General features: G+C 45.1%; 1 protein-coding gene across 1 annotated transcript in view; it reads left to right on the forward strand.

The window, feature by feature from the left end:
• Positions 1-1,000: 1,000 nt before the first annotated feature.
• Positions 1,001-13,665, forward strand: part of ehmt2 (euchromatic histone-lysine N-methyltransferase 2) — a 17,324-nt gene continuing 4,659 nt past the window's right edge. The window contains exons 1-19 of the mRNA XM_030789255.1: positions 1,001-1,048; positions 1,640-1,703; positions 2,880-3,020; positions 3,261-3,481; positions 3,866-3,941; positions 5,042-5,154; positions 5,451-5,624; positions 6,467-6,538; positions 6,906-7,029; positions 7,497-7,634; positions 7,737-7,870; positions 8,433-8,576; positions 8,787-9,097; positions 9,594-9,839; positions 10,149-10,231; positions 10,443-10,549; positions 11,346-11,468; positions 11,771-11,872; positions 12,205-12,309. Of these exons, the coding sequence (XP_030645115.1) occupies positions 1,022-1,048; positions 1,640-1,703; positions 2,880-3,020; positions 3,261-3,481; positions 3,866-3,941; positions 5,042-5,154; positions 5,451-5,624; positions 6,467-6,538; positions 6,906-7,029; positions 7,497-7,634; positions 7,737-7,870; positions 8,433-8,576; positions 8,787-9,097; positions 9,594-9,839; positions 10,149-10,231; positions 10,443-10,549; positions 11,346-11,468; positions 11,771-11,872; positions 12,205-12,309 (2,505 nt within the window). The 5' untranslated portion in view covers positions 1,001-1,021. The remainder of the gene's footprint in view (positions 1,049-1,639; positions 1,704-2,879; positions 3,021-3,260; positions 3,482-3,865; positions 3,942-5,041; positions 5,155-5,450; positions 5,625-6,466; positions 6,539-6,905; positions 7,030-7,496; positions 7,635-7,736; positions 7,871-8,432; positions 8,577-8,786; positions 9,098-9,593; positions 9,840-10,148; positions 10,232-10,442; positions 10,550-11,345; positions 11,469-11,770; positions 11,873-12,204; positions 12,310-13,665) is intronic.

Consider the following 13,665-nt stretch of genomic DNA (forward strand, 5'->3'; position numbering starts at 1 on the left):
GGATGACAATGTCTGTGTCTGGGGACAGTTATTTCCCACTGACTGAAACAGACGTGGATTCCAGAATTTCTGGTTAGTTGTTATGACGTTTCAAAACAGTTCAGTTGGTGAGCATACAGATTTATTTCTGGGAGGGGATGGGAGATTTTGTGATTTCAGTATACCAGGCAAGCGTACATGTCCACCGCAATGGTACTGTGCCTTTTTCATCACACTTATATTTGAACTCGGAGTGGAATAAGTGCATTTACAAAAGCCCCATAAAAGTCTGTTAGCCTAATTGGGATCGAAGACTTAAGGCGGTGGATCTTAACTCTGCCAAGACTGCAAGAAGACGGTATTTTTTTCAGCTAACAAAAGATGTTATAGATTTAAAACATAGCTCTGATGAGTGAAGACATGCTGATATAGCCTGACAACTATCCAAACTAGCTAAGCCTACATGACAGGATAAACAGGCTACAGTTTAGAACGTTTTAGACACTAAATCAGCTTATCTCTATGTCATTCATTGGCGGTTTATTTTAAGTGAGCTGGTTGACTTTACCGACGAGGAAAGGAAGCAGAAAATTATTTTAAGAACTGTACTTCACGAGCCATATGAAATTAGTCTTAAAACAATGACAGTGAAAGGGACCATTTAAATCAGTAAATAAAGACCTCCCGTATGTCGTGCCATAAATCGCGTTCAAACCTCAGAGTCGGTTCCGTGAATACAGCAGCATTAACAATCAAAAGCTTCACTTGCTACTAGGGGAACTTTACGACCAGCTGTAGGGATAATACCCCCGCGAATCTTTTTGAATTTGTCAACCGTTATTGTAAATTAATAAGAAACGTCTTTTTCACGGTACCCAACAATAAAGCCAACAATTTCTTAAACGCGAATGCATTCTAGAATGCAATTAGATACTTTTATTTTGACATTACAATAGTCAGTCGTTACCCGGAAGATGTTGAGTGTGACCCCTCTCTCCCCTCTCTGTTGTATTGGCTTCATTCAGGTTTTTTTGGATGCAACATGTCGACAGCTGAACGGTTGGACGAGGTAAGAGCCGACTGAACAATAACATTATTCTTCTGAGCAATTTAATATGTTGCTTTATCTGAAACACGCTACGCTTACTGTGTAGTCTGCTCTTAAGAGGTCAGGTTTGCTCTGAAATGAGTGTGTCTTCACAGATAAATATCTTGTATTAATTGAAGGAAATCAAAGGGATATCCGTTAGCATTTTTCAGCAGGTAACGTTTCAATACGGCTCAAGTCTGCAACTCTGCACACAGCATGTGTGCTGAGATCTGACGAATCTAGATCGAGTTGCAAGCTCCGTAGCCACCAAAAACTCTTCTGCACGTTTAAACGAGCATTTGAGTGTATGGGCAACGTATTTGGCGTAAGTGGAAGTTCATTTTACATCATTTAAAGTCAGATTGCCTTCCCCATCATCTCCCCCAATGTTTTAGTTTCACATTTAGTTTGCAAGTTCTGTGTCGGTACTGGCGGAGACACTTCTTCATGTTGGAGATCTCTGCTACTGACAGCCGAGTTAAGTTTGCAAGTGATGGGTTTGTCAGAGTTGGTGATGAGCGCAGAGTACAAACGGTCTGAACTTAATGGGTTTGAAATGATTTCCATCAGGAGCCGTCGCGGCGAACTCCAACAGACCACCAGTCTGGAGGAAAATATCCTGGAACAGAGTCAGGTTGGTAAACTAAGACAAGTTCTTCCTCTTTTTTTCATAAAAAAAAACGAGATTTTTTTATGCTTCAGAAATGATGGCAACACTTCTGTTGAATACTTAATTTCCGTACTTGAAAGAAGAAATTCAAACTCCAGCAGTTTACATTCATAGCTTCTCTGGATGTGTGTGTGAGTCAGACCAGGGTGAAAATGTTTGTAACCGATTAAGCCCCATCCCAATCCTGTATAAAAACTTCTTTACCTTGTGTCCTTTTTTAATATACATGTATACTGTCAATCACACACTTAAGATGAGCAAGAGGGCAAGTCTGTGAGGAAAGGAAAGGATGCACTGAAGAGTGTTGGAACAGAGCCTGTCATTCAAACACCGCAGATACATATTGGAACAGAGCCTGTCATTCAAACACAGCAGATACATATTGGAACAGAGCCTGTCATTCAAACACAGCAGATACATATTGGAGCAGAGCCTGTCATTCAAACACAGCAGATACATATTGGAACAGAGCCTGTCATTCAAACACAGCAGATACATATTGGAACAGAGCCTGTCATTCAAACACAGCAGATACATATTTGCCTCCGGTGTGAGTAAAGACTTGACACGAATGGCCCCTCAGACGTCCTCACTGACGGTGGCACGTTCAGGATCCTTGAACATTACTAAACCTGTTCTGGAACTCTGGATGTGTGAATACTGTGAAAATAACAGAGGAAACATGAAAACGCATAGAGACGCATCAGAACATCTGATGCTGGCGTAGTTCCTGAACAGAACCCAGATTTACGGTTTTCACTCTTAAACTTACGCTCTGAGCTTCCACGGGAGAGACTAGTGTCTGTAGAATTCCCATAAACTAATCTGTGCTTTCAAAGGTTCAAATGATTTTGTTTTTCAAGTCGAGAGTTTGTGTAAATAGATGTTATGACTGTGTGTTAGTCCTCTATATTATGATACGCTTTTCACTGGCAGCTTTTAATCATTCTGTTTTGTCACTCTGGTATTAGACAGTCCTTTTCTGTTTGCTGTAGACGTTTGATTTCACGCGTCTTTACAAACACAGTGATGTTAGCGCGGATTAAAACCTAGCCTAACGTTAACATAAGCTTCACAAGAAAACCTGATGTTTTCGTGTAGCCTGCTGTAATTACTCATAAAATTCTCACCGTCCCTTAGGAGACTCTCCAGGGACAATAAAGACTGTCTCCATGGCAACAGACATCCCATCCAAAGGAAACCAGAAGGATGAACTCAGAGAGGAAGAGGATGATGAGCAGCCGGCCACGTCCAATGGGAGCTCCAGTAACGGCCTCACAGGTCGCTGTGATGTCACTGTCACTTTGCTGTAATTTCACATTCAGGGCTCGTTAAGCGTTGCACTGCTGAATGACTTTGGGCTCATCTGAAAGTTACTGAAATCCTTACCTTATCTCAGTCTTTCTCTTGACTGTTTTTCTGATCTGTCTGTCTGTCTGTCCATCTCCTTCTCTGTCTTTTTCCTAACCCCCCCTTCTCTCTCTCTCTTTCACACACACACACACACACACACAAACACAGGCAGCAGAGTGAAGACTCCTCCTCCTTCCTTGGCGTCATCTTCTGCTCCTGGTCGAGCGAAAATGAGTGTGTCTGGTCCTGTCAGTAAAGCTCCTCTTTCGACCTCCTCCTCCCTCCCGTCCTCCTCCTCCTCACCCTCCTCCGCTCCTCCAGCCAGCGCTACTCCTCCACCGAAAATCCATCGTGCCCGCAAGACCATGAACAGACCTCCTCCCACACAGGTCAGGAGCCACTCCACAAGCACCCCCCAAAAACCCTGGCTCTGTTTCGTTACCACAGTGCCCTTTGGCTTGCTCAGCCAATCAAATCAGATTTGAGTTTACAATGGGACATTTGCATTGTGTTAATACACTGAGTCTTGCTTTGAAAGAGCCGTTAACTTGTCCTATGCACATACACAATACTGCTGTAAGAAGGCGTTTCCTCCTCTGGAGGAATTTTCTGTCTCCTTACCTGATGTAAACAGTTAGATCCAGTTGTACCTCAAGTTGCCAAAAAGCTTTTTTTCTTGAGAGTTATTTGATAAAGAGGTTTGTCTGTGTGTCTGTCTGTCTGTCTGTGTGTCTGTCTGTCTGTGTGTCTGTCTGTCTGTCTGTCTGTTTTAGGTGAGGTGTATTAAGGCTGCAATTGTCCCAGTGGAACCAGAGAAGCCAATGACCAGCACTGCTGACACACACACAGGTCTGACCCATACACACACACACACTCAATAAACACACAGGTCTGACCCATACACACTCAGTCAATACACACACAGGTCTGTCTGATACACACACACACTCAACACACACGCAGGTCTGACTCATACACACACACTCCATACACACACTCTCAGTACACACTTAGGTTCACAGCAGATGGTTTTATTATGGATTTTAACAGTCTTAAGGTAAAATAATGAGATTCATAAAGATATCTGAACAAAGCCTTGTTGAAGATAGATGCTGAAATTCTTTATCATGTGCAGATATCACAGATGAGACTTGTGCCTGAGACTCTGTTTGTGTAGGGCTGGGCACAGAACTTCGATACTTTTATGGCACAGACCGAACTGCTTCGATACTATCAAGTATTGTAAAATGCCTTAACAATTACAGTTGGTATTTAGCAGACACTTTTAGCCAAAGCAACTTACAATAAGTGCATCAGTCAGATCCTATTACCTCATAAACAGAGAACAAACACAGTAAACACAAACACAGTAAACACAAACACTAACCAGAAACTCCTAGGATTCGTCCAGTTTGACTCCAGACGGCCTCTTTATGGTGAATATTATGATGCTGTTTAAGTGTCATGTCATACAGTTCACTGTGCACAGAAACTAGTGCAATGAACTTCTCCACCCCCTACCTTCTCCATTTTTGGTGGTTGTTATGGGAAACAACAGGTCTCACTACTCCGCTTGTGATTGGTCAGCGGTTAAAAAAAGCGCCTGACGTTGGGCGCTGAGTACTGAGGCCTGACTGTGATAGTTTAAATCAGTACGTGAAGACAGGCTGGGGTAATTAATGATGCGTGATTAATGATGACGTGAATGACAGCTCCAGGGATGCTAAAGTGTTCACGATAATGCTCAAGTACCTCAGGCTTTATGAGGGCCAAGAAAATCCCGATCCAATCCCTCACACGATGCTCTCTTCTCTGCCCTTTGGACTGTTTAGGTTGCAACAGTATTTGCTGTTGTGATGGGTAACATGAATGGCTTCATTTGTGGGCATTTTAAACTGTCCACATAGTTTGTACATACGTTTTGTTTTTTGTGTTTTTTTTTCTCCTAGCATCGTTGAAGAAACGGAGGGCGGAGACAGAGCCCAACTCCACAGCTCCCTCTACAGGAACCCCAGAGAAAGTTCCCAAACCCCCTCCGGAGGTGCGTGAGGAGACCGAGCGGGTGTGTATGCTATCGTCATAGGTTCCTCTGTAAAGTGGGGACTTTAGAGCTGAAGCAATCAGCCACAGGCTCTGTGCTCAGATCCTGAACAAAGTTCATGTCTTTGGGAAATAAAAAACCTTCCTATGTCTTAAAAAAAAAAGAAAAAAAGTCCACAACCCCAAAGAAGCTCCATTTTGTTATCCAGTGGTTTATAGTGAGTAAAATATCTTCGCAGAAGCGGAAACTCGGTAAAAGACTATGAAATCACATAGTGCGGTGTCGGAGTCTTGTAAATGGCAGTATCTCTGACTTAGCAACCACCAGTGCCTGTGATACCGATGAAAGAGAAGGTGGAGCCAGTCGTTATGGAAACCAAGGAGCACCAGAGCGGTTGGCTGGGGGATTTGGGCGACGATGCAGATGAGGAGGACATTCACCTGCTTTATAACGCCTACGCTGGAGATGACCTCATTTACTCTGACAGTAAGGTACTGACACAGAGACCCTCATTTACTCTGACAGTAAGGTACTGACACAGAGACCCTCATTTACTCTGACAGTAAGGTACTGACACAGAGACCCTCATTTACTCTGACAGTAAGGTACTGACACAGAGACCCTCATTTACTCTGACAGTAAGGTACTGACACAGAGACCCTCATTTACTCTGACAGTAAGGTACTGACACAGAGACCCTCATTTACTCTGACAGTAAGGTACTGACACAGAGACCCTCATTTACTCTGACAGTAAGGTACTGACACAGAGACCCTCATTTACTCTGACAGTAAGGTACTGACACAGAGACACTCATTTACTCTGACAGTAAGGTACTGACACAGAGACCCTCATTTACTCTGACAGTAAGGTACTGACACAGAGACACGGCCACAAGCCGAGAGAGAGAGAGAGAGAGATGAGTGACGGTACAGTAAGGCACAGACATTACCCTGGCCTGTCTGACTCACTGCACCGCATACAGCATCACACACATGACTCACTCCCAACCTTCCAACCGCCTTCAGTCGCCCAATGAAAGGAAGGGGAGGTGTGTGTTTGAGAGAGATGTAACCCTGAATAAAGAAACATAACACTCACAAATTTTGAAGTGCCTGATTCCTTCTCAGTAATGCACTCGAAATGTCTTTACTGAGTTTTCTTAGTTTTTTCTTAAGTCTTTTTTCCTTGGTTTTCAGAATCCTCCAATAGTTCACTTGGCCATGTTTTCTGCTCAGGTTTGTCTTCTCATAGCTGTTGTATGAAATGAAAAGTCTTCACACGGTGACTGAATCACTGTCGTCCTGTCTCTCCTTCTCCTCTTGTGTATCAGTCAGAGGACGGAATGATGGAAGGACCTGTGGGTGAGAGAGAGACGGAACAGTCTGGAAACTTCTCAGATCATGTGAGTGTGTCTGACCAATGACAAAGGGGCTGGAGCCCGTTTCCAATTCCACGTCTTCCCTTTTTCATACGAAGGATCGAACTTTTCTTTCATCCTTTGGTCTTTTCTTTGGTCTTGTTTTGAGTATGAATTTAAACCAGACATGTTATATTAGTGTTTGGGCTTGTTTTGGGTATGTCTGGTTGGATCTGATGATATAAACCATTTGTTCTGTAAAATGTGAATGCAGTCTTTTTGCCTTCTAATGGAGTTGTTTGATGTAGCAGTCAACTCCAGACGGGTACTATAAGGAAAGAGAAGAATGTCCCTGAAGTGAGATCTGAAAATCACTGGTCACTAAATGTTAGAAGTAACTGTGATTTTGCAGAGCTCAGGGTCAGAGAATCAGAGAGGACAGAAAAAGAAGAGGAGAGACTCTCCGTGGAAGGAGTCGGCGAGGAGCATGAGCGGAGAAACACCAGCTGCTGTGAAGGAGGTGGAGAAAGACAGAGGTGAGAGAGAAAATGGAATTACTGAAAATAAAAAATAAAGAAATGTTTGAGATTTGTTTTTAAAAGAGGTGATCAACTCATTTTGTGGTTATGTGTTGTGCTGTAGTTAAGTACAGATAAATCGGCGGATAGCAAAAACTTCCTCAGAAAAAAAAAAGAACATAAAGATTTAGAGAAGTCTGCGAGAAACAAACTAGACAAAGAGGTCAGCAGATTTCAGGCTGTGTGTGAGAGTGCATTTTTTAAAGTCTACCTTTTTTTTCTAGTCCCCTTTGTGAAACTGAGATGGGAGAGAGAACATAAAACTGCCTTCTGATGGAAGTTGGGATTGTCTTGTGATTTCTAACATGCTGTTGTCTGAAGGAGCCCATTTGGGGAGTTACTTTGCGGTCCCTTTGTGAAGCCTCTTGTGTGTGTGCTCTGCTGTAACACTGTGCTGTTGTGTGTGTGTGTCTGTATGGGCGCAGCAGGCTCAGTAGCAACCGCAACCGCATCAGCAACGGCAGCAGCACCCCCTGCTGGCACCTCCAGTGATTACACTGAAGTTCCTCTGGACTCTCTGGACATTACAGCACCTGACACACTCACACTCTCCCCTGACCCAGGTCTGTGTGTGTGTGTAAGTGAGAAAGAGGCTCATCGATTTCTAAACGGCTGTGTGTGTTCTGAAGGCTCCCCTCTCCGTCTGTCTCTCCCTGTCTGTGCAGAGGGAGGAGACGAGGAGGTGGAGCGTTTGGAGGAGCTGCCGCTTTGTAGCTGTAGAATGGAGGCTCCACGAGTCGACGGGCTGGGCGGCCGCGGCAGCCGCCTCTGCATGGCCACAGAGAGCATCAACGGAGAGGTGTGTGTGTGTGTGTGAAAGAGTTTTTAATGTTTTAACAGCCCTCCCTGTATGGCCACAGAGAGCATCAACGGAGAGGTGTGTGTGTGTGTGTGTGGGAAAGAGTTTTTAATGTTCTAACAGCCCTCCCTGTATGGTCACAGAGAGCATCAACGGAGAGGTGTGTGTGTGTGTGTGTGTGAAAGAGTTTTTAATGTTCTAACAGCCCTCCCTCTATGGCCACAGAGAGCATCAACGGAGAGGTGTGTGTGTGTGTGTGTGTGTGTGTGAGAAAGAGTTTTTAATGTTCTAACAGCCCTCCCTGTATGGCCACAGAGAGCATCAACGGAGAGGTGTGTGTGTGTGAGCGAGTGAGTCAAAGAAAGAGAGAGTGTAAAATTCTAACAGGAAATTATAAACATATTTGTGTCTGTGTCCCCTCTGTGTGTGTTTAACGGTTTTACTCTGTGTATATGTGTGTTTGTTATGTGTGTATGTTATGACAAGTTCAGTTGTGTAATCTGCTGCATTCAGTTTCCCCCTCTGTTGTGCCTTAGTTTTTCTGTCCTTCTGTGTTTCTCAGTTGGTGGGCTGTACCAACAGCGTGGTAAAGGGGGAGACAATGCGGCCATCCAGCCGTGTGCCTTTAATGGTTCTGTGTGAAACCCACCGTTCACACATGGTGAAACATCACTGCTGCCCAGGCTGTGGGTACTTCTGTATCTCAGTAAGTCCTGACCCGGTTCTGCTGGCTCTGTCTGTGTGTGTGTGTGTTTGCATTGTGTTTGCACGAATCACTGAGCTATTATTTAGTATAGTAATGAAATACAGAGTAAAATATTGTTAAAATAAAGTATAAAATAAAGTATATTCTAGAGTCTTTGTTATGACAACTTTCATCAGATGTACTTTGGCCCATCCTCTCTCTCTCTCTCAGGGGACGTTTCTGGAGTGCTGTCCCGACGTTCGTATCGCTCACCGTTTTCACCGCGGCTGCGTGTCAGTGTTGGGAGGCGCCGGGCGTGGTCGGGGAGGAGCGGGCGTCGGCATGCTGTTCTGCCCCCACTGCGGCGAGGACGCCTCCGAGGCCCAGGAGGTGACCTTAGAGCCCACATCCCCTCCGCCCGGGGCAAAGGTCATCACAGCATCCGCCTCCACCACCACGCCCACCCTCCACCCTCCTCCGCCCTCCTCCCTGGGCTCCAGGGCTCTGCAGGCCGACGGGAAGAGACTGGACGGACCAATCAAGTGAGAGAGATGGAGGGAGGGAGGGCTGGCCAGGGCGAGTTAGAGACAGACAGACAGACAGACAGAGAAGTAGAAATCAGAGCAAAAAACGGGTAAAGCTGTTTAAGAAATAGTGTTTTAAAGTTCAGCTGTCCCCTCCTCACCTCATCTTTTTCTCTTCGCTTTTTTATCTCTAATTTTTTTTTGTTTTGTTTTTGTTTTTTGTTTGGCCCCACCCTGTCTTTCCACTCTTTTGTTCTCTCCCTGTTTCTCTCTCTCTCTCTCCCTCTCTCTCTCTCTCTCTCTCTCTCTCTCCCCCTCTCTCTCTCTCTCTCTCCCCCTCTCTCTCTCTCTCTCTCTCTGTCTCTCCCTCTCTCTCTCTCTCTCTCTCTCCCCCTCTCTCTCTCTCTCTCTCCCCCTCTCTCTCTCTCTCTCTGTCTCTCCCTCTCTCTCTCTCTCTCTTTCTCTCCCCCTCTCTCTCTCTCTCTCTCCCCCTCTTCGTCTACGTCTCTGTCAGTGCGAGAATGCGTGGGCGTGGCCAGGCCAGGCAAGGGGCGGAGAAACAGCCCCAGCCCTCCAGTGCAGCGGCAGCGGCGGTAGGGGGCGGGTCTGTGGATGTCGTTGCCCCTGGTGATGGAGGCGTGGACAGTGTTGGACCCTCCCTCATCCTGCCCAATGGGAAGCCAGTCTGCCCCAGTGCGCTGCCCCCTGGTGAGAGGAGATCAGCGCTGCAGAAAGCCATTCTCACACAGGACACGGAGCGGTACGATCACCCCGCCTGGACCCGCCCCCTATCGCTGCTCTCAGCCAAATCTCAAACAGTCACACACAACACTAACACTCTTCAGTCTGGCTCCCTTCCAAAATAAAGTTTGAGAAAAAAACCTTTGACACCGGACATGCGGCCTCTGTAATCAGTGGCATTTCAAAATGTTTTTAAAAGTGCTGGAACACAGATCACAATCACATTTTAATGCTACAGACGTTCCCTAAATGTTGTTCTGATGCTCAGCTATGTTTTGAGTCGGAGGGAGATGATGTTTTAATGCAATGCTGTGTTCTGATTGGTCAGGAGAAAGAAACTGCGGTTCCACCCTCGCCAGCTCTACCCTGCTGCCAAACAAGGGGAGGTCCAGAAAGTTCTGCTCATGCTCAGTATGTGTCATCAGAATCCACCAATCACAGCCCTCCTTACTGTCTACCTCTTTTCTTTTTTTTTTTACCTTTTTGGTGAAATGGTCTTACTTTAAAACACCTTGATACAGATGAATGTAAAACGCGTCTCACTGGTGCAGATATCCGTAGAGAGTAACTTAGACCTGTGTCCATCTGTCTGCCTCTCTCTCTGTGTCTGTCTCTGTTTCAGTGGAGGGCATAGACCCAGCATATCAGCCGGACTCTCAGAATCGCCGGAGTGCTCTCCACGCCGCCGCGCAGAGGGGCCTGCTAGAGATCTGTTACCTGCTCATACAGGTCAGTCATTCCTTCACTCATTCCTTCACTCATTCCTTCATTCAGTCCTTCACTCATTCCTACACTCATTCCTTCACTCATTCCTTCACTCATTCCTTCACTCAGTCCTTCAGTCATTCCTTCACTCAGTCCTTCAGTCATTCCTTCAGCCATTCGTTCATTCATTCCTTCATTCATTCCTTCATTCAGTCCTTCAGTCATTCCTTCACTCATTCCTTCACTCAGTCCTTCACTCATTCCTTCACTCAGTCCTTCAGTCATTCCTTCAGTCATTCTTTCAGTCATTCGTTCATTCATTCGTTCATTCAGTCCTTCAGTCATTCCTTCAGTCATTCGTTCATTCATTCCTTCAGTCATTCCTTCAGTCATTCGTTCATTCATTCCTTCATTCATTCCTTCAGTCATTCCTTCAGTCATTCATTCATTCCTTCCTTCATTCATTCCTTCATTCTTTCATTCATTCTTTCATTCATTCCTTCATTCTTTCATTCATTCCTTCATGTTCCCGTTCCCTGCTTCCTCCTGCCTTTTTCAGTGCTTGTCCCTGCTGATCGAGGGTTTCGGTATTTCAGTATTTCACTATGTAAAGGATGTTGGTTCATGATATGATGATCACAGATCTGTTGGAGTGTCCACTCACCTGACCATTTTCCTCCCCCGCTGTGTTTTACCAAACGTCAGATTTTCCATGATTTCAAAGTTTCCATGATTTTCATTTCTCTCCTCTGTCAACAAACGTTATAGCACCGATAATGTTACATCAGTCAATAAGGAAATACCTGCTGTGTATTTTTAGGCAGGTGCCAAAGTTGACGCCCAAGACAAGAGCCTGAGGACCCCTCTGCTGGAGGCGATCATGAACAATCACGTGGAGGTGGTGCGTTACCTGATCCAGAGCGGGGCCTGCGTGTACCACACGGTCAGTGTCCAACAACCAACAGCTTATTTATTGTTTGTTAGTTTATTGTGTTAGGTTATTTATTTCTCTCTCTGCCCCTGTATGCGGTAATTCATTTACCACAGTGTAGAGTTTTGATGTCTGTTTGAATTCTGAACAACCTCCTGTCTCTGAAGGTCTAACAGCGGAATAAATCATACATGTAGATTAAACAATGTTATTCAGAGGTCGTTCTCTTCTTTTGTCTTTCACAGTCAGAATGTCGGCACATATCCATTCCTGCTAATGATTTAGTGTTCTGTCTCTCTCTCTCTCTCACTCAGGAGGAAGATGGGTCGACTGGTTTGCACCATGCTGCTAAACTGGGTAATCTGGATATCGTGATGTTGCTGCTGAGTACGGGACAGGTTGACGTTAACGCACAAGTGAGTCACCGGTCAGGGCTGTCTGTGTGTGTGAGGTGTAACGTGTGACTGAGTGTGTGAAGGGTGATGTGTGAGAGGTGTGTGTCATGTCAGAATAAACTATTTCTAACGAGTTTTGGGGTTTATATGAGTCTCGCTGCAGGATGTGTAATTCTATGGGAATGTGGTGACTGTGAACAGTGCTATGTTGATGCATTTTGAACATCCTGCCGTCATCAAAAACATTGTGTTCATTCAGTCTCACAGTGATCAAAAACATACAGTGTTCATTTGGTCTCACAGAGATCAAAAACGTACAGTGTTTATTGTCTCCTGTCCTCTCTGTCTCTCAGGACAGTGGAGGTTGGACTCCTGTAATCTGGGCGGCAGAGCACAGACACATAGAAGTGATCAGAGCTCTGTTAAACAGGGGGGCTGATGTCACCCTCAAAGACAAGGTAAGCCATTCCTCACCACACACTCTGTTCCTCACCCCCTGCCTACAGAGGGGCTGTGCCCTGGGTTTGTTTACGTGGTTACTTACTTAGTATTTCTGAAACCCCTTTCAGAGCAAGCCACTTAGTTCAAAATGTCCAGAATGGTTTAGAAAGTCTTCTTACTTCGGTTTACCTTTACTAATGTTATTTCAATTCAGCCCTGAGCAGGGCGTACTTAGATATATTAGAATTGATCAGAACTGTTCATTAGAAAAAAAAAAAATCAGTGTGACTTAATGTGTCTTTTATAAAAAATAATTAAACAGAGATAGACAGACAGGCAGAAGACAGAGATGAATAGATGAACAAGAAAACAAGCATTCTTACTGCACGGCTTAAAAAAAATCCAATTTGTTATTCCCATAAAAATGAAAATACAGATATAAAAATACCTGAAGTTCACTATGAAAAGCATTACAAAACACTGAGCGAGATTCAGACTTCACACTTATCTAGGTGGGTTCACACAGGGACACTAGTCGGCGGACAGAGAAACAAAACGATGAAACAATAAAACGCTTCCCCCGTGGCTGGCCTGAGCGATGCTTCTGTGTGTGGTGGCCAAAAAAACAACAGTCCCTGAAAGAGCAAATAATAAAAACTGATTACTCACGTCTCCTTTCTCCTGCGGGGACAGAGGAACTTACAGGCTTCTCCGGTCACCTGGGGCGCGACCTGGTCGCTCCTGTACCGTCCCAGGTCGCCGGAGGAGCTCACGGGTTTCAGTCCGGGTCGCCGGAGGAGCTCACGGGTTTCAGTCCGGGTCGCTCGGAAGGTTATGGTTTCTGGTTTTGTTTCTTCCCGTCCGTCCTGAGTGAATGGCGAACGGCTCGTCTCTCTACGGGCGCTCGCTGACAAACTGTTCGCTTCTGCGCTAACAGACATTCGACTAGTTCGACTGAACGGTTTTTTTTAAGCGTGAGTGTCAGGTCTCGTCGAATACATTTCCTCATATATTTGACGCTGCACACATACAGAGACAATATCTTATCTTTTAACGTTTTCTCTTTCATCACAACTAAAACCTGTTGTCTCGCGCCTTCTCCCTCATGCTTCCCGCTCCCCAACCAATCAAGTCACAGGAACAGGTGACGACTGATACTCAACCAATTATAAACTGAATAGTTCAGATTGTGCCCCATACAGTAGTTATGTACATCATAAAAACGATTTAGCTTTTACTACATTACAAAGAATGACCAAACGGACCAGGGCAAATAAACATTAAGCAGGACTCCACACGTTTTCACTGCACTCATACACTCATATACACCCGTTTCTGTAACACAAACACACAAACCGTAACCCATGGCACAC

This window comes from Chanos chanos, chromosome 12 (assembly GCF_902362185.1).
Source record: "Chanos chanos chromosome 12, fChaCha1.1, whole genome shotgun sequence".
Classification (NCBI taxonomy): domain Eukaryota; kingdom Metazoa; phylum Chordata; class Actinopteri; order Gonorynchiformes; family Chanidae; genus Chanos; species Chanos chanos.